Source organism: Prosopis cineraria, unplaced genomic scaffold, assembly GCF_029017545.1.
Source record: "Prosopis cineraria cultivar Desert tree isolate PC_DT_omini unplaced genomic scaffold, ASM2901754v1 PC7, whole genome shotgun sequence".
NCBI lineage: Eukaryota > Viridiplantae > Streptophyta > Magnoliopsida > Fabales > Fabaceae > Prosopis > Prosopis cineraria.
In genome coordinates, this window is record NW_026555338.1 from 15,509,126 (window position 1) to 15,528,501 (window position 19,376).

General features: G+C 31.6%; 1 protein-coding gene across 1 annotated transcript; it reads right to left on the bottom strand.

Moving 5' to 3' along the window:
* Positions 1-2,779: 2,779 nt before the first annotated feature.
* LOC129315433 (receptor-like protein kinase) lies at positions 2,780-6,872 on the bottom strand. Its single transcript, XM_054959101.1, has 2 exons — positions 3,753-6,872; positions 2,780-3,260 (listed from the first exon to the last, which is right to left on the bottom strand). Exons 1-2 carry the CDS (start codon positions 6,790-6,792, stop codon positions 2,911-2,913), a joined length of 3,390 nt encoding a protein of 1,129 aa, XP_054815076.1. The 5' UTR covers positions 6,793-6,872; the 3' UTR covers positions 2,780-2,910.
* Positions 6,873-19,376: the final 12,504 nt, after the last annotated feature.

Consider the following 19,376-nt stretch of genomic DNA (forward strand, 5'->3'; position numbering starts at 1 on the left):
AAGAGATGATGGGCACAAGATGTAAACCACCACACATCCCATAACCCTTGAATTAGTTAATCTTTCTATGACTAAGAAAAATTTTTTGTTTTGATTTAAATTAAAACTCATAAACATTTTTGGTATAAATAAAATGTTTCAATATTTTTATAGAAATTTTAGCAGAACTTTCTCTATAAATAAAATCTCCCAAAAATTCTACGATACAATGTTTCAATCAAAAATATTAAGTTAATCAAGAGCAGAGCTCCTTCCAGCCAATAGACAAAATATATAACAATATAAACAACCTAACAACAGACTATGCGGAGCACCTAACAATAAGTTTACAAAATAAAATTTTATAATTAAAACTTTACATTAAGAGAAAGTTTAATCGTTAGCTCCTTCACTTCTACAAATATGCGAGAGAATTGATACTTGAAAAATATAATTTCTCTTCTCAATATCAAACTCGCATGAACCATATACAAATATTAAAATTTTTCTAAATATGAAAATTTATAACTAATATCTCATAAATCGTTTATCAAATTTCATATTTGTCTACATTGCATAAAGGACCAATAAAATTTTGAAAAGCACTTTTCACCAATCTAAAAAGTATAAGTCATGATTTCAAGGAATAAACAATTTAATTAACAAGAATAGTTAAAACAAAAGAAATATATAAATATTCATAAATTGTTAAAAATAATATTTTTACAAAAAAAATTTTAATTGATTGGGACGTTACCCACTTACCTGATAAGCCTTCCCAACCTCTATAGTTTACTCCTTATCACTCTTATCAAAATCCTCTTCTTCCAGACACCTTATATGAACATATTTATATACATTCAAAAATTTAAGTCAATAAAAATAACTTTAATAAACTACAACAGTAATTATTCAAAGACACCAAAATTCATATCTTAAAAGCTTCTCTAATTTCACGGTTACTTCATATGAATACTCCCCTTATCTAACATATTGAGTATACTTCTATTTTCAAACTCTATAACATACACATCCAATTTTTATAAATCTATATATATATACATAGTCTTTCAATTGCTTCATAATTCCTTTATTGCATGTTACATTGAACACCTAATATACACCCCAAAATTAAATCATAACACAACATTGTAATTTATAAATTATCAATCATAACTCAAGAATCCAATAAATCTCTCAATAATACAGATAAATATCTTTACAATATTCGATTCAAATTGACAAATGAGTAACACCCAAGTCAATTCATGTCTCTTGTGAGATCCAACAAAATTAAAAAAAAAAACCTACTCATATATCTCCTTTTACCATTTTTAAGTTAAATTCATAAAATAATAATACCCCAACCAATTGAGTCTTTCAAAAAATTTACTGATATTCTAGTAAATACACAATAAAATGACTCCTTTTCACAAGCATTTTAACCAACATTTCGTGATCACTAACAGTCAAATTCCATGTCCAAGTTTTTCTATTTCAACTCATCCTAACCGCTTCTATAACATCATCTAGTTCAAACAAAATTAATTTGACTTAAACTCTAACCATACTTATCATAATCATACTTCCAATACATGAAATTCAGTTTAATTCCATTCCTCCCTTCCCTCAGCAGCCACGGAGTGCAATAGAACTTAGAAAAAAAATTTCAATTTCAATCATTCATTCAGACACTCTTTCTTAGACCAAAGTATCAAGAAGAGTTCAAAAATCCTCACCTTAAATACCAACAGTAACAGAGGAGGGAAAGAATGAGAAGAAGCCGACAGAACAGGGAGAGGAGTTCTCGTGTTTCTAGCTTCAACCAATGGCAGACCACTCCTCTTTCTCTCTTCGAAAACGCACAAGCAGGCTAAAGGGAGTTAAAGACCAGATGCACTCAACCACAACAACAATAGAAGAAGAAGGAAAAGAAGATCATGAGCTGCACAGAAACAAATCGGAGACAGGGTACACACGAAAGGAAGAAAATAGAATCACAGCATTAGATCAAACAGAGATGAGCTCGCGAACAACCCTACCAGCTCTGGTGACCTGATTCTCAGACCTCAGTTGTGCGTACGTGAACAGCGAGAACGGATAAGCAACAAAGAAGACAAGTAGAGACAGGGAAGCACGACGGACAACCTGGTATCACATAGAGACACCGAGTCTCCACTTTCACCGCGCGATCACCAGAAACTAGAGGGGAGAGATAATGTGTAGTGGAAGATGATAGAAGAAGGGAAGGAATGACGGTGGACTGGAGGAAGTTGAAGCTCTCTGTCTCTCTCCATTGTTTCTAGACTTTTCGGTAGAAAAAAGATAAAAATAAGGAGGGAAGAGCCACCCATTTAGGTCTTCGTCTCTATCTCTCCTTTTTTTTCAAAAGAGCATTATTGTAATTTTGTCAATAGACTGGAGCAAAAGAAAAAAAAAAAAATTTATACTCTTGATCTTATAAGATTCAAACTCATGATCTGTAAGTAGTAATATAATTGTCACTAGACAAATTCTTCTTCTTGTTAATTTATTCCAAAATTAATACAAATACACTTAAACACAATATTATATATTTTTAAATTTAAATTTAAATTCTAATTTTTAATTGTTTTTTTTATTTTTTTGGGTTATTACAATATTTGGTTGAAGTAATTATTGTTCTTTCTCAACAATTTATTGCCATGATCTTCAATACGCTTGTGAGCTAACATAAAAAAAGAAAAAGAAGCAGAAATTCAATATGCACATCGAAAGAAAACAAGCTTGGAACCAATAGGATTAATCTAGTGTTATAATATAAGGAACTAAGGTTCAAATTCTTACTAGAAGAAATATTTACATTTAATGCTTGACTGTACCTTGAACAAAATTGTCAAAGGAGACCTGTGAGTAGTCAAAAAAAGAAAAAGAAAACAAGGTTGGAGCTCTCTAGCTTTCAATACTTACCAAAAGCTTGCTTCTAATAATCAAATTGTTGATGACTTCTCTCATTGTTGGCCTCATACTTGGATCGTTCTCAGTACATCTCAAAGCCACCATAAGCACTTGTTCTACTTGATCCCTTACATTAGAAACCATAAGTTCCTTACCAAGGGTTGGATCAACAATCTCATCAATTTCTTTTGATTCTTCCCATGCAGCTTTGACCCAACCCACTATATCTATTCCGTCCTTGAATGAAGCATCCAATACCTTCCTTCTGGTTATGAGCTCAAGCAAAACTACTCCATAACTATACACATCAGATTTTCTGCTCACTATAGTTGAAAATGCATTCTCTGTCAATGAAAACAGGTGAATATATTAAAATGAGCTTTCCAAAAACAAAGAACAAAGTGATCATAAGGATTTGTTTGGTTTTGTTCTCATTTTTCTTCAAACCAATTATAAAAATTGTTTCAAAACAAAATCAAATGAAAATTTGTTTGATCATGTTAACTTAAAAACAATTTCAGAGTTAAAAAAGACTGATTGTGGTGGTGGACAATGGTTAATGATGATAGTGTATGATAGTCGTTAGTCATAGCTAAAAGTAATTTATAAAAATCAAATGTAATGTGCTTTAATAAAAAGAAAGGAAAAAAAAACAACTCTAATTTGTTTCCATTTTTCGTTTTTATAAACAAGAAGTAAGAGTGAGAACAATTTTGAAAACATTTAAATCCAAAATACCTAACCAAACAAATTTTTCTATTTTTTATTTTAAGTCAACCAACAGTTTTTAAAACAAAAAACAAACCAGCCCTAAAAATTAGGAGTAGGAAATTAACCTGGTGCAATGTACCCTACTGTACCAGGAACAACTACAGACTTTGTTGAAGTAGAGGATTCATTCAAGATCTTAGCAATACCAAAATCAGCAATATGAGGCTCCATATCATAATCCAAAAGAATATTGCTGGATTTGATATCTCGATGTATTATAACTGGATCACAATCAAAATGGAGATATGTCAATCCTTGAGCAATTCCAAAAGCTATCTTATAGCGAACCCTCCACAACAACAATGGTGGTGGGTTTATTTCATGCAAAACATCATACAGGCTTCCATTTTCCATGAAGGTGTACATGATCAAGCCATAGTTCTTTTGCAACCAGAAGTTCTTTAATTTTACCAGATTTCGATGCCTAATCTTCCCCATGGTTTCAAGTTCTCTATGCATGCTATTGCTTCCTTCTTCCTTGTTGGGAAATGGAAATTTCTTCAAAGCAAAGACATTATTGGAATCTAATGAAACTTTGTAGACAACTCCATGAGCTCCTCTTCCAATTACATACCTATCATTTAGATTTTCTGTAGCATTCATTACTTTCTTGAGAATTGAAGATGAACCATGACTAGGAAAGATTCTGACAATTTGCTGAGATCTTTTGCCAACAAGAAGCTTAAAAGCTAGTCCTAGCATAACCAAAAGAATAATGAAAATGGAAGATCCAACTGATATTGTTATGATTTTCAATTTACTCAATCCTTTTTGATGATTTGGTATGTAGCCACAATGCCTCAAACTGACATTCTTGGGGCAATTTAGGCTATCTGAGGAGAAACAATTAATGCATAAACCAGGATTACCCAAGAATGATGATGGATAAGAACTAATCAACTTCATCAGTGTATTTGGTACAGGACCAACAAAGGAATTGAATGAGACATTGACTTCAACTAGTGAAGAGAGTTGCTCAAGAACTTCTATGCTTTTGGAAAGATTGTTAAGTGACAAATCCAATCTTAGGAGCATTTTCAGTTCCCCCATCTCTAATGGAATCTCACCCATTAGTCCATTAGCACTAAAATTCAATCCGTACAGCAAATTATGTAAAGATCCAATTGAGTGAGGAATTTCACCTCCAAATGAGTTGCCCCCAAGTTGTAGGTTAGAAAGCTTTTGAAATTCTGATAAGAATGCAGGGATACCCCCAGTAAAATGATTCTCTCTCAAGATCAAAGTTGATAGCCCTGTCCAAGAAGTCAAACTTGATGGAAATGAACCATTCAAGGAATTGAACCCTACATCAAAGTACTCCATTTTGCTACAATTTGACAAGTGAGATGGCAAAGGACCTTCCAAATTGTTATAAGAAAGATCCAACTCTTGAAGGTTTACAAGGTTTCCCAACTCTGGTGGTATGAGTCCAACAAGTTTGTTCATGGACAAATTAATATAAGTGAGGTTTTTGCATTTCCCAAAACTTGATGGAATTGTTTCACTAACACTATTATTGTTTATGTCCATGTATATAAGACTCATATTACTTTCAAAAGCAGGAAGAGGACCTATAAAATTATTTGATTTGAGAATCAACCTTTTAAGAGTTGTACAGCCTCCTATGCTGGAAGGTATGTTGCCTTGTAGTTGATTATCACCCACAATTAACCTGTCTAATTTCATTCCAAAACAAAGATTTGGAGGAAGATTGCCAGTAAACTTGTTATTTCTCAAGTCTAGCCACACCAAACTACTGTTAATTCCCAGACTTTGAGGTATAACACCAGAGAAGTTGTTCACAGCTAATGAGATATTTTGTAACTGCTTTAACCCAGCGACTTCTAAAGGTATCTCCCCATGAAAATTATTATTGTACAATTGAATAGACATAAGACTTGGAATTTTCCATATGCTAACCGGGATTTCACCTGTCAATTGGTTGTGAAACAATTGCAAACTCTGCAACTCAGTTAGCATTCCCAACTCACTAGGAATTTCTCCCTCAAGTTGATTGTTGTCTAAATGCAACTCCTTCAAAGACCTACAATGACTAATTTCCAGAGGTATTTGTCCAGACAAATGGTTTTGAGAAAGGCGAAGAATAGAAAGTTTGCTTAGTGAGCCAAAGAAAGATGGTACGTAACCTACTAAGTTGCTATTGACAGCAAAAAAGTTGGCCAAGCCACTGCAATTCCTTAATCCTGTAGGAATATCCCCACTAAATACATTGAATGACAAATCCAAAAAGTAGAGGCTCTTACAATTTCCAGAACCTAACGGAATTGGGCCCTCAAGATTATTATGTTTGACACTAAAATACTCAAGATTCTGGAGATTGTCAAGATTCTGAAGCAACATCCCTTGTAATTGGTTCTCACCTAGAAACACTTGCTCTAATTCACTGCAGTTTCCAATGGATGTGGGTATGATCCCAGATAATTGATTATTGTACAAATACAATAGCCTAAGTTTGGTGCTGTTGCCAATATGCATTGGAATAGGACCACTTAGGTTGTTGTTTTGCAAAATCAAAGAATCTAACTGAGGAAAATTGAACAAGTATTCAGGGATTTCACCGCTGAGAATAAAATTGGAATGAATGTACAGATGCTGCAGATTTTGTAAGCTTCTGAAGCTATTCGGAATTTTCCCACTAAGAATGTTTTCGGAAAGATCCAAATGCTCAAGCAAACTACAATTACTTAAGCCATTTGGTATTTTTCCTGTAAAGTTGTTTTCGGAAAGGTCCAAATACTTCAACATGCTACAATTGCTTATCTCAGTGGGAATCCTTCCTGAAAGACTATTAGAATACAACACAAGGGATTGCAAATGACTCAATTGTCCTATTTCGGGGCCTAATTGACCAGAGATGGAAAAAGAAGTGAGGTTCAGAGAAATTACATTGTGGGCCTTCTCGCATTGGATTCCTACCCATGAGCATGGTGTTGAATCAGAGACATTCCAGCTTGAATATATGGAAGGAGGCACAGAAGTCCAATGCTTGGAGAGTGAAAGCAGAGTGACGCCATTAGGGCTCAGAGCAAATGCAACACGCAAGAAGGTTGAGAAGAAGCATAGCTCAAACATGAAGTGTCTCATGGTGAAAATGAATATATACCCCCACAATGAAAAATGCGTGATTCACACAAAGGCAGAAAAGTTTAAAGAGGAACAAGATATGGAAGCTAAGCTAAGCAAGCTAGCTAGAGAGAAACTCATGAAAACCAGAAGGGCGTGGTTGGGAATTATTTATAGAATAGATGTATTCATTATATTATGCTGGGGTAAGTTGTTGTCACTTCATCAACTTGTCATACAAGGAATAATTAATCATAAAATAATATTATTGGCGCGACTTTCATTATTTTTATTTTATGTCACTTAATAATGTTTTATATGTGGATGATGATTTCATCAATTGCACGCAGAGTAAACCATTAGACATTTCTATATGGAAAGTGATTTATTAACTATTACATTATCACATAGACTAGTTATTTTTAATTTTTACACAAATAATCTAAATATAAAAAAGTACACCATTCAATCCTTAATATAAGATAAATGAAAGTTTAATTTTTTAATACAAAAGAAAGTTGGAGTAATTAATATTTTTTTTAATTTTACTCTTATTTATTTATTATCATTTAAATTTATAAATAACAATTTATTAGATTATTAATTACAAAGAATGGTAAAATTGAAAATTCATAATTTTTTTTATAATTTTAAAGTTATAACTAACATTTTTTAATAGACGTGAAATTTATTTATTTGATCTTATATTAAGAACGGAAGTTGTTCTATGAAATTATAAAATTAGTTTAAAGATAAGGAAGCTGAGCAAGCTAGCTAGAAAGGAACTCATGGAAAGTTGAAGGGGGTAGTTGAAAATTACACACACACTATGCTGGGGTAATTTGTCGTCATGCAAGGAATAAACCATGAAATAATATTATCAGCACGACTTTCATCGTATTTGGCTTGTCACGTACATAATGGAAAATTTAATGATGTTTTATATATCGATGATGATTTCATCGATCGTTAGAATAAACCATTAAACATTCCTGCATGGACAGTGACTGATTATAACCAGAATTATTAATTTTAGGTCTCCCACAAGATATAAAAATGTTCTAAAAAGTCCTAAAATTACTCTAATGTTTCATGTTCTTCGTTGAAGTTATCAATTACAACAATATAGTTATTAATTATTGCTAATTAGTTATCAACTGAACAAATCTATCAACAATATATCTAATAGTAATTGACAGTTTGATAATTTCAGTAAGTGAATGATATGGAACTTCAAAGTAATTTTATAAAACTTTAATGTATTTAAATTTTTTGTATGGAACTTGAAACTAAAAGTAATTCTACATTTAATTTCCATTATCATATGGATTTGAGCTTGGCGCACATGCATGCCTTTATTTTTTCGAATTTTAATTTCATAAATTCTCAATCTTTTTCTTTTCAGTTTTATTTGTACACAACAAGTTTTATCTTAAAAGTACAACACATGGGTCAAAATTCTAGATTAATTTTAAATTTTAGCACTGTATTTTGATCATTTCGTATAGTGTCTTTTTCTTATTGTAAAAAAATAATTGCACTCTCATGATAAGTTTCCATAATAAATTAATTATTAATAAGCATGGATTAGGTATTGGTTGAGCGTCGACGTCATATCGAATAGATGTATTTTTTTTTTAAATGCAGGTTTTATTTTCTGACGTAAAACTGAAGGATAGGTAGATTCTTTAAAAAAAAGTTATTAAGAGGAAGAACTATATTTGGACTCATTTCTCCTGAAAATATATTATATATACTCACAAAAATATACAAAATTTTCCTAAACTTTAAAATAATTATACAAAACTTCTCTCACATTTAAAAGTTAAAATTAACTTTTCTAATTTTTTTTAACCAAACTTTCTTACTGTTATTTTTTCTAGTTATATTACTAATGAAAATTGTCATGCCATATTAAAAAAAAGATACGTCATAATTTATGAGGCATCTGGTGTAAACTAACAATAACAGAAAATATTGATAAAATTTTTATAAAGCTTACATTAAATGTTACATAAATGGTTAAGTGTCTTTTATTAAAATGATATGTCAACTTCTATTAATAATGTCACTAAAAAAAATAATAGGAGAATTGTGATTAAAAAATAAAAAATTAGGAAACTTAATTTTAAAAAGGTGATCAAAGTGATTCTGTATAACTACTTTAAAATTAAGGAGAATTTTGCATATTTTAACCTTTATTTATAGGTATTTGGTCGTCAACAACTCAACATGCTCCTTGTCATCTTGTCTAGATAAATAGATATACACTAATTGCGTGTTTTGTTTGGTATTCTTTTAAGTATTTTCTTACCGATATTAACAACTCTATATATTTTAATTATAATATGGAAAATAAATAAATTTTAAAAATGATCAGCAACGACCCTTTAATTGGCATGACATGTATAGCATCTTATGATTGACAAATCAGCAGTTTACTAACAATTTGAATAATTGATTTAAGGGAGAATTATTTTAACTTTTTGAGGTCCCAAACAATACAATTAAATTCCCTCTCACCTGAATTCTTAGATATTTCTGTGTTTTTGCTTTGCATTTGTTTTTCTCATTCTTTGTGTGTGTGTGTCACATATACACTGTACCATAAAAATTAAATTTATCTAAACATTTTATATAATTAATCAAATCAAAATATATTTGTGTTTTAATTTGTGTGTGTGTGTACTAAATTCTGGGGGAAACCATTCGAGCTTATATGAGGTGACATATTCACTCCATTCTTACATTTCCCTTTTCTTTCTTTAGTTTTAACTTTTAGATAAACTTAACTTTTTGTTTTAATTTGAGATTATCCAATTTTAAATATCCCATGCAAGAAATAAGTCAGATTTTTAAGTAAAAAATTTAGGAAAAATTATGTATAAGTCCCATGGAGCTAACTTATTTGCAAATAACTTTCACAAAATTTAAAAACTACAGCTAAATCTTTTGGGACTTGACTCAAGTCACTTAAGTGCATGTAATTTAAAATTGAGATACAAAGACAACAATACCCCTATTAAAAATGCATTACAACTACTTCATTAGTAATTTATAACAACCACTTTAATTTTTTACAACTATAATTTCACTTATTCAATAGTTAAATTAATCATGTGTTACAAGTTTAATCCTGATCATTGGATATAACTATCTCATCAGTAATTTAGAATTATCATTTTAACATTTTACAACTTGTAATGCATGATCAATTTAACTATTAGATATGTAAAATTACAATCGTAAAAAATTAAAATGGTAGTTGTAAATTGTTGATAAAATAGTTGTAAGTAATTAGTGTTAAACTTTGTTGGTAATGCATGATTGGTTTTGCAAATTATTGAAAAGGTAGTTGTAGATAATTAATATGTTAAACTTTCTTAGTAACGCATGATTGATTTAACTATTAGATATATGAAATTATAGTTATAAAATATTGAAGTGTTAATTATAAATTACTAGTGAAGTAGTTGTAAACAATTAATATTAAATTAAAACACATGATCAATTTAACTAATAGATATATAAAATTATAATTATAAAAAGTTAAAGTGATAGTCATAAATTATTAATGAAGTAGTTATAAATTATTTGATTGATATAATGTATTTTTAATACAAGCATTATTATATTATCTTTGCATCCTAATTTCAAATTACACTCAAATCTCAAGGGATTCAATTGTAGTTTCTAAATCTTTTGACACTTATTTGTAAATATATCTACTACACAGGATCTATAGATAATTTTTCCAAAAATTTTACATCACATTCTTATTATTATTATTATTTTGCCAGGATTAATGCATTCTAATTAATTAGTTAAAAAGGTCGTTTTTTTTTTGTGGTTATACATTAAGTGGTTGGAACTAGGACATTATATAGAACAGATTTATTCATTTTAAAATGCTGGTTTAATTTTCTGACATACAACGATAGATTAACGAACTTAAATAATTAAAAAATCAATATAATTTGGCAAGATTATGTTTGGATTTATGTCTCCTGTAAGAATATTATATATAGAGTTGGCATGTGTAGTTGGCATTATGTTATAATTAACTTGCTCCTTGTTCGTTTTTTTCAGACTACGTTGGTGTCACATCCCAAAAATAAAGAGTGACCAACATGAGATGTAAATTATATCACACATCCCTTAAGCCCTAAATAACTAAATAAAATTTTTTTTATTTTAAACATAGTTAAATTTGTATTAAAAATTATGACATACCTAATAAAAATCATTACAATAAAAGCTTCAATATATATATATTTAGAAATCTCGACTGAACTTCTCCTGTTAATAAAATCTGTCAAAAATTCTATAACACAATATTTCACACAAAATATGATGTCAATCAAGAGTTCAACTCCTTTCAGCCAACAGATAACATATATTAACATAGAAATCTAACTATAGGCTACATGGAGCATCTAATCATACTTTTCAAAATAAAATACATAAGTGGTTGTATTTACATCAAAAGGAGGGATCTCAATAAATTTTTTCACCTACCACATCTAAAAGTCCTCAAGGGTCGACAAGAGGATCAGCATCAGTTAAAGTATCTGAGGCCAAAATAATTTTCTAGTGAATAATGTCCCAACAATAAATAATTGAACTTGAATCAAAAGAAAATTTGAAATAATTATGTGAGTTAAAGAGATAATAATTTTCATAAAAATTTAATAAACTTTGGAATAAATTGGCTCTATAAAATTTTAAATGAAATCTTAAACTATTGAGATATCATAGCAAATGTTATTATTACTTGATTTCAAGAAAGCATATAAATGAAAGAAAAACTTATAAATAAGTTACTAAGTAAGAACCAATGGAATATAAAATTATCAAATAATCAGATTATAATTATAGAGACTTATCAGAACAATTAACAAATGTGAATACACAGTCCACGAGAGTAAATAACCAAACGCGGCTTATGTCACGAAAATAGTGAACACACAATCCACAAGGGTAAATAACCAAACACAACCTGAGCTATGAAATAAACGTGTACACACAGTCCACGTGGGTAATGCTAACCAAACATGGCTTGAAGCCACGAAACAAATGTGAGTACGATGCTCACGAAGAACTATCGCTCCATTCCACGTGCATTGACCATCGTACAGGGCTAGCACCTCCTATAAACACCCATGCTAGCTAGGTGTACCATGGCGCGCTAAGGGCTAACGGAATTGCCGTTAGCAACCAGTGTTCTGTACAAAATTTCTTTTTTTAAAACTATTTTCAAACATGCGAGAAAATTATCATTTTCAAGATACAGTTCTCATTCTCAAAATCAAACTCGTATGAATATTTTTAAGCATTAAAACTTGTCAGAATAAATTTTCATATCCAATGCTTATGCTTACATCTATTGAATAATAAAAAATTACCAATGCTAATGAAAAGAAATTTTATTAATCCTAAAAGGATATTTCATAAGGGGTAAAATATTCATATGCTATGATGAATCATTTTTCACTACCATCTTAAAACTTAAAAATGAAGAAATTTAATTAACAAAATATCTAACAATCACATTGTTGTTGTAAAAAAAATTTGCATAAAAATACAATATTTGAATAAAGGAAATTTTAATAAAATATTAGTTGAAACGATATCCACTTATCTGAGATTTTAATAAAGGAAATCAAAACCTATTCATTTTCTACTGCAGACAAATTCGGCCAAGAACAAGTAGTTGGCCTGATCATCTTATAACTCTAAAGTACAATTTCTACTGCACCTCTCTCAAAGTTAGCACCATTTTCTCTTTTTTGCTTGTTTATTTGTGGCTGACACACTGCGCTAACCTCTAAACTAATACTCACTCCATTTTAGAGCCGGTAATTCGGGCCAAGCCCGACGGGCTAGCCCAAATTGGCCCGAAAAATTTTAGGGCCGGGCTTAAAAAAAGTGTTTTTTTATGTTCGGCCCGAATAAGCCCAAATACCCGAATAAAAAAATTATATTTTTAAAAAATATATATAATATAATAAATATTAATTAATTCTTTAAGTTTTAGATCATTTTATATTAAAATACCATATATTTGAGTCCTAGACATCATTTAAGTATTAAAAAAATATATTTTATATTTTTTATAAAATAAAATAATTAATTTTAAAGTAAAAAAATAATTAAAAATAATTTTAAAAATTAAATTCGGGTATTCGGGCCGCCCGAAGCCCGAAGGAATTCGGGCCGCCCGAAGCCCGAAGGAATTCGGGCCGGGCTTGACTATTCGGGCTTTTTGAGGAGTCAGGCCTGTTCGGGTTCGGGCTTATTCGGGCCGGTCCGGCCCGCCCGAATTCCCGGCTCTACTTCATTTCTATATATATATATAAAATTATATCACATAGTTTAAAAAAATTGATTAACCATAATAATTATATCTGAAAAAAAATTAAACTAAAATACCCTATATTAATAAACATAAGTATGCATTAATTATTTTTTATTAATGTAAATTATGAGGGACAATTTAAAAAATGTGTAATAAATGTTTATTGAAATATGTGATTTTTCTTATATAAGAAAACAGGTAAAAAGTAAAAATTTCTCTTACAAATAAAAATGGAGTAGTACCTATTACATCTTTCTAAGCTCAATACTTCCTCAAATTACAATATATTCCAACGCTCCCTTGCTCCCAACTACTTCTTTTCTATTAATTTTTTTTTTACACATTTACCTAACAAAGGAAATCGAAACCATGGCCGCCACTATCCACATGATCTTAAAGTTCTTAAATCCAAGGCCACTACAAGGCTTGTCCTTCATAATGCGGTCCTAAGAGAGGAGATAAGGCTTTTTAATACCATCAAATGAGTCCCAAAGGAAGTTATGCAAACATTTTTCCAATTCATTGAAGACATTGTTAGGAAGTAGCATGATCTGCATGATATTAAATCAACAGTATGATAAGAAAAAGAGCCCTTCTATTGCACAGATAACAAATTTGTAGCTCTTAAACATATAATCAGCTAGTCCACAGTGTAAAAGAGCATACCAAAGAGACGTAACAAATGTTCTGTAATATATAGAGTGTCTTCATCCATTAACCTGACACATTTCATCAAAACCTTGTCTTCTTCCTCCATCAATAGTTCCTTCTTGTACTCTGTCCCTTCTTCTCCTTTCGTCATTTTAATTTGTGAAACTCAAATAGGGAAGGGGAAAAAATTAATTTCCCTTGAATAAAAGCACTTCCCTAAAACCCAAAAAAAAAAAAATCAAACAGAAGTTGAAGGAAATTAAAAATGAACAACCAAAATCGAAACATCTATAATGCATTTTGGAGTCGCCTATTACTAAAAGCCAAATTCGGTGTGATCTGACCTCGTGCATAAAATTCAAACAACTCTAGTAAACCAATTGAATCATATATTTAAAACCCAAAAAAAAAAAAGCATGGAAAACAATAGAAATAGGGGAGATGAGAGAGAAAGACGATTGAATGGCTCCCTAGTGTTCCTTTGAATCTCGAATTTGGTAGGAGCATAGCCTCGATGTTATCTAATCCTAGACAGAATGAACTGAGGTAAATGACAAAGAGCTACATATCCCAGTAATAATTCAAAATATCTACTTCCCTTAAAGAATAGATACCGTTTTTAGCATATCTACTTCACCAATTTCTTAGGTAACTAAGGCTTAATTGAGATCGAACTGTCTTTGAGGAACCATAGTTCTTCAATTATAACTACTCAATGAAGATAAAAAAAATTTAAAAAAAAAATCACACAGACGTAGAGAGACAACATGCAGAGGTCAGAGGAAACAAAAGGAGGAAGGAAAAAACCATACCTTGCAGATGACGCAAGAGGCAAAGGTCGAACTTGGATGGACATGTTAGATCTAATATCTCAATTCATATATATATATATATATATTAAATAAAGTAATATGCGTACCTGAAAAATCCATTAATCATTTTAGAATGCTCGATTACCTTGAGTATAGACAGATGCACAACCCACTAGTCCTCAGAGTCTTTAAAAAGTGTAGAGATAATGGAGTAGAAGAATGAGTTGTGTATGTGGTGGTTATCGATTAATCAACTTATAAGAATCAGATTGATAACCGCCTTATTATATAATTAAATTAATTATATTACATTATCTCTGACTCAATTAGTTAAAAGATAGGGAATAACCGATGGCTACTAGGTTGTGAGTTGGGCCTCTCCCCATTGGGCTCACTTGTGTTGTCCACCTATCATGGTCCACACAAGATCATATAAAGACCAATCTATTTAGACTTATTAATTAATGTTAATCCACAAATAATATTCCAATAATCTCTCCCTTGGATTGTATTAATTAAGCAAGTTGTATAAACAAGCCACAAATAAAATTCAGAAAATGAAACTCCATAAAATCACTGGATCCTATAGAAAAACAAGTTATATGATGTCTCATAATCTGAATAAAATATAAAATTTTATTTCAAACACAGCTCAGTAAGATAACAATATAAATCATTGATTCCTATAGGAAAACAAGTGATATGCATAGCGAACGACAACAGAATCATTGAATCTTATAGAGATACAAATGATATAGATGCATCTAACTGAACTGAACATAACTCAGAAGAAAACAAAGCCTCTAGAGAAATTGCAACACAAAAGATTCTCAAACTCCTACTAAACCAGGGCATCAAAGGAATTCACAATACCCATACAAGTTACATGATTTTGAAAAACTTCTATAGGTAATCCCTTGGTCAGTAGATTTGCAAGCATCTGCATGCCAGGAATGTGTACCACGTGGGTTTAAGACTCAACAATTTTCTCTTTCACAAACATAAGTTTGATATCAAAATGCTTTATACGACTAGAATTTTTATGGTTATTAGCATAATATAATGCAGATTTGTTATCACAGTAAATGGTTAGAGGACGTGATATTAACTCAACTAGGCACATGCCAAATATTAACTTCCTCAGCCATATAGCATGACATATAGTCTTAAAACAATTAATATACTCAGCTTCCATAGATGAAACTGCTGTAAGAAATGGCTCCTCCAAACGACATGAAAATATGGCCAGTTATGGACTTACGATCATCCAAATAGGAGGTAAAATCTAAATCTAAAAAGTTAACAATTTCAAGATCTTGTGATCCTTTAAAGTCATAATCAGAATACCTAACAACCTCAAGAGAATTTGACCTTCTGTCAGTCAACATATAATTCTTCATACTTTAAAGATATCTCATAACTATCTTAGCAACCTTCCAATGATCTGGACCTGGATCATTTAAGTATCAACCCAGTACTCTAATGGTAAAAGCTATATCTAGTTGAGTACACACTTGAATATATATAAGGCTGCCGACAGCAGAAGCGTATTGTATCTTTCTCATTTCAACCCTCTTCTTATCATCATTGGGACACTATAACTCTGACAATAGATCACCTTTCTATACAGTAGCAGGTGAGAGAGAACATGAATCCATTCTAAATTTCTTAAGTACCCGTTCAATATAGGTAGTCTGTGACAAACCAAGAATACCACGAGATCTATCATGATGAATCTGTATCTCAAGAACGAAGGAGGCTTCACCCATATCCTTTATGTCAAAATGGAAAGACAATAGGTATTTTATCTCATTGAGGAAATTCATTGAATTGCTGGCTAACAAGATATCATCAACATAGAGAACAAGAAAAGTAAAATTGTTCCCATCAAACTTTTGATATATACACTGATATGAGACATTCTCAACAAAACCGAGCGAGATGATAACTTCATCAAACTTCAAATACCACTGCCTAGAGGCCTATTTTAGCCCATAGATGGATCTCTTCAATCTGCATACTAGATGTTCTTTACCATATTCAACAAAACCATCAGGCTGTGTCATGTAGACTTCTTCATACAAATCACCATTTAAGAATGCAGTCTTTAAATCCATTTGGTGAAGATCAAGATCAAACTGTGCAACTAAAACCATTACCACTCTAAAAGTATTTTTGGTGGATACTGGAGAGAAGGTCTTTGTGTAATCAATACTTTCTTTCTGGTTATAACCCTTAGCTACAAGTCTGGCTTTGTATCTATCAATTTCACCTTTAGCTCTTTGTTTTGTTTTAAAGACCCACTTGCAACCCATTGGTTTAAAACTCTTTGGTAGCTCTACAAGCTCCCATACTTGATTGTGGTACATAAAGGTGATTTCTTCACTCATAGCCTCTAACTATTTAGAAGAATGCGAGCTAGAAATAGCCTCTTGGTAAGATATCGGGTCTAAACTATCAATAGCATCTAAATCAAATTCCTGAAAATACACTATGTAATCATCTGGAATAGAAAACCTGTGAACCCTTTAGGAGTATCTTGGTTCAACAACCAGGTCCTCATCACCCTCTAAAGGTGGTTCATCTTCTGCTTTACCTTGATCCACGGCATTATTTTTTTCAACATAAGGGGTTGGCATGATAGGCATAGGCAAAATATTACTTTCGTCATGTAAAGTGATATGCCTAGGCATAGAGTTCCCACTGTCTAAGGCATCTTTAAAGAAATAAGCTTGGTCAAATTCAATTACCCTAGTAGTTTGATTTAAACAATAGAATATGTACCTAAGAGATTCGATGTAATAGCCAATAAAGAAACCATCAATAATTTTAGCATCAAGCTTCATCTGTTGTGGATTGTAAGGTTTTACCTATGCTTTAAAATCCCAAACTCGCATATACTTTAGCACAGGAGTCCTTCTAAAATACAACTCATATAGAGTCTTTGGAACTGACTTGCCAGGAACTTGATTCAAAATATAAAAAGTAGTTTTAAGTACATCACCCCACAAGAATTCTGACAGTGAGGAGTGACTGATCATGCTTCTAACCATATCCATAAGAGTATGATTTTGCCTTTCTGCAACCCCATTTTGCTGCAGGGTGCCAGGCATAGTATATTGAGTTTCAATGCCATGCTGTTGAAGGTAAAAAGCGAATGGCCTAAGGTTCTTACTAATCTCAATATATCTCCCATAAAATTCTCATCCTTTATCAAATCTCACACATTTGATCAACTTGCCAGATTTCAAGTCGATTGCTGCCTTAAAGTTCTTGAATGCATTAAGAGACTTGCTCTTTTCACATAAGAGTTCAATCTATCCATGATGAGAGTAATCATTTGTGAAGGTGATGAAATATCTGAAACCACCCATAGCCGGAGGTGTGATAGATCCACAAATGTCAATATGGATTGGGTCTAAAGTGTTTTCAGACCTCTTTGCCCCTTTGGTTCTAGCTCTAGCAGGGAATTTTTCCTTTATATAATCAACACAAGTCTCAAAATTTGAGAAATTAAGGTCTTGCAAGACACCTTGCTTGGCCATGCACTCCAATCTCTCTCTAGAGATATGACCAAAATGACAATGACATAACATGGAGGAATTATCATTAGGCATTTGACATTTATGCCCAACAGCAACATTGATATGGAGATTAGGAAGTTCAAGTGACCAATCATTCAATCGATATAAATCATATATCAATGAAGCACAACGAACATTAATTGAATCAAAACAAATATCAATTTTTCCATTTTCTTAGAAGAATGAATAGCCATAAATATCCAATATAGAAGTTGAAATTAAATTCCTCTTCGTAGAAGGTACATAAATAACATTGTTCAAATATAAAATATGATCAAAATTTAAATACAAAGAAATAGTTCCAATGCATTTAACTGATGCTTGCTCCCTGCTATGCCAAAGACTGACTTCTGTGCCTCACTTAGAACCTTTTAGTTTCTTAGCCCCTATAAAGAATTCACAACATATCAGTGGCACCAGAATCCAGCCACCATGAGTTAAAGGAAGTTTTAATGGTGTTAGATTCAAAACAAACTAGAGCTAGAGGGGCAGTATGAAGAATTGTACCTTCAATTTCTTATTTGTTCTTCAGTTTGAAGCAATTAGCTTTAATGTGATCCAGTTTCTTGCAATAATTGCATATCCCTTTAAAGGATTTCTTCCTGGGCTTCTTACTCTTATCACCATCCTTCTTAAAAGTTGGATTATTAGGCTTTAGGGCCTCATATTTCTACCCCTTTTTCTTATATGACCCTCCAGATTTGTTGCTAGAGCCATGAGAAACATAGTTTATTTAGTGAGAGGAATTCTTCTTTATAGATTTCTCTTCTTGAGTGACTATTGATATCATCTGGTCAACAAACCATTCAGCTTCTTGTGAGTTGTATGAAGTTCTCAAGAATGCATACTCCGATGGCAGTGACTGAAGAACACGGTAAACTAAGGTACTTTCACCCAAGTCAATTCCATATGATTTAAGCTTGTTATATTAATGAACAAGCTTCAAAATGTGCTCTCTGACACCAGAAACTCCTTCATATAAAGTATTGTCAAGAAGTGACAAATAGTAGTTCTTTTAAGTCTTATCAAGCTTCTTGTATTTGTTACCAATAGCTTTCAAGTATTCCACTGCAGTATCCTTTTTAGGGATGCTGTCCTTAATTCCCTTTTCAATTGTGTACTTGATGATCGCAAGACAGATCTGGTTGGACTCACTCCATTATTTATAGAAGGCCCCATTTTAGAAGCACTGGACTTGGA

Excerpts from the sequence above, each read along its gene's own strand:
- LOC129315433 (XM_054959101.1), bottom strand. The coding sequence starts at position 6,792 with ATGAGACACTTCATGTTTGAGCTATGCTTCTTCTCAACCTTCTTGCGT. Across the intron at positions 3,261-3,752 it reads AGTAGGGTACATTGCACCAG|AGAATGCATTTTCAACTATA; the intron begins GTTAATTTCCTA and ends TTTCATTGACAG.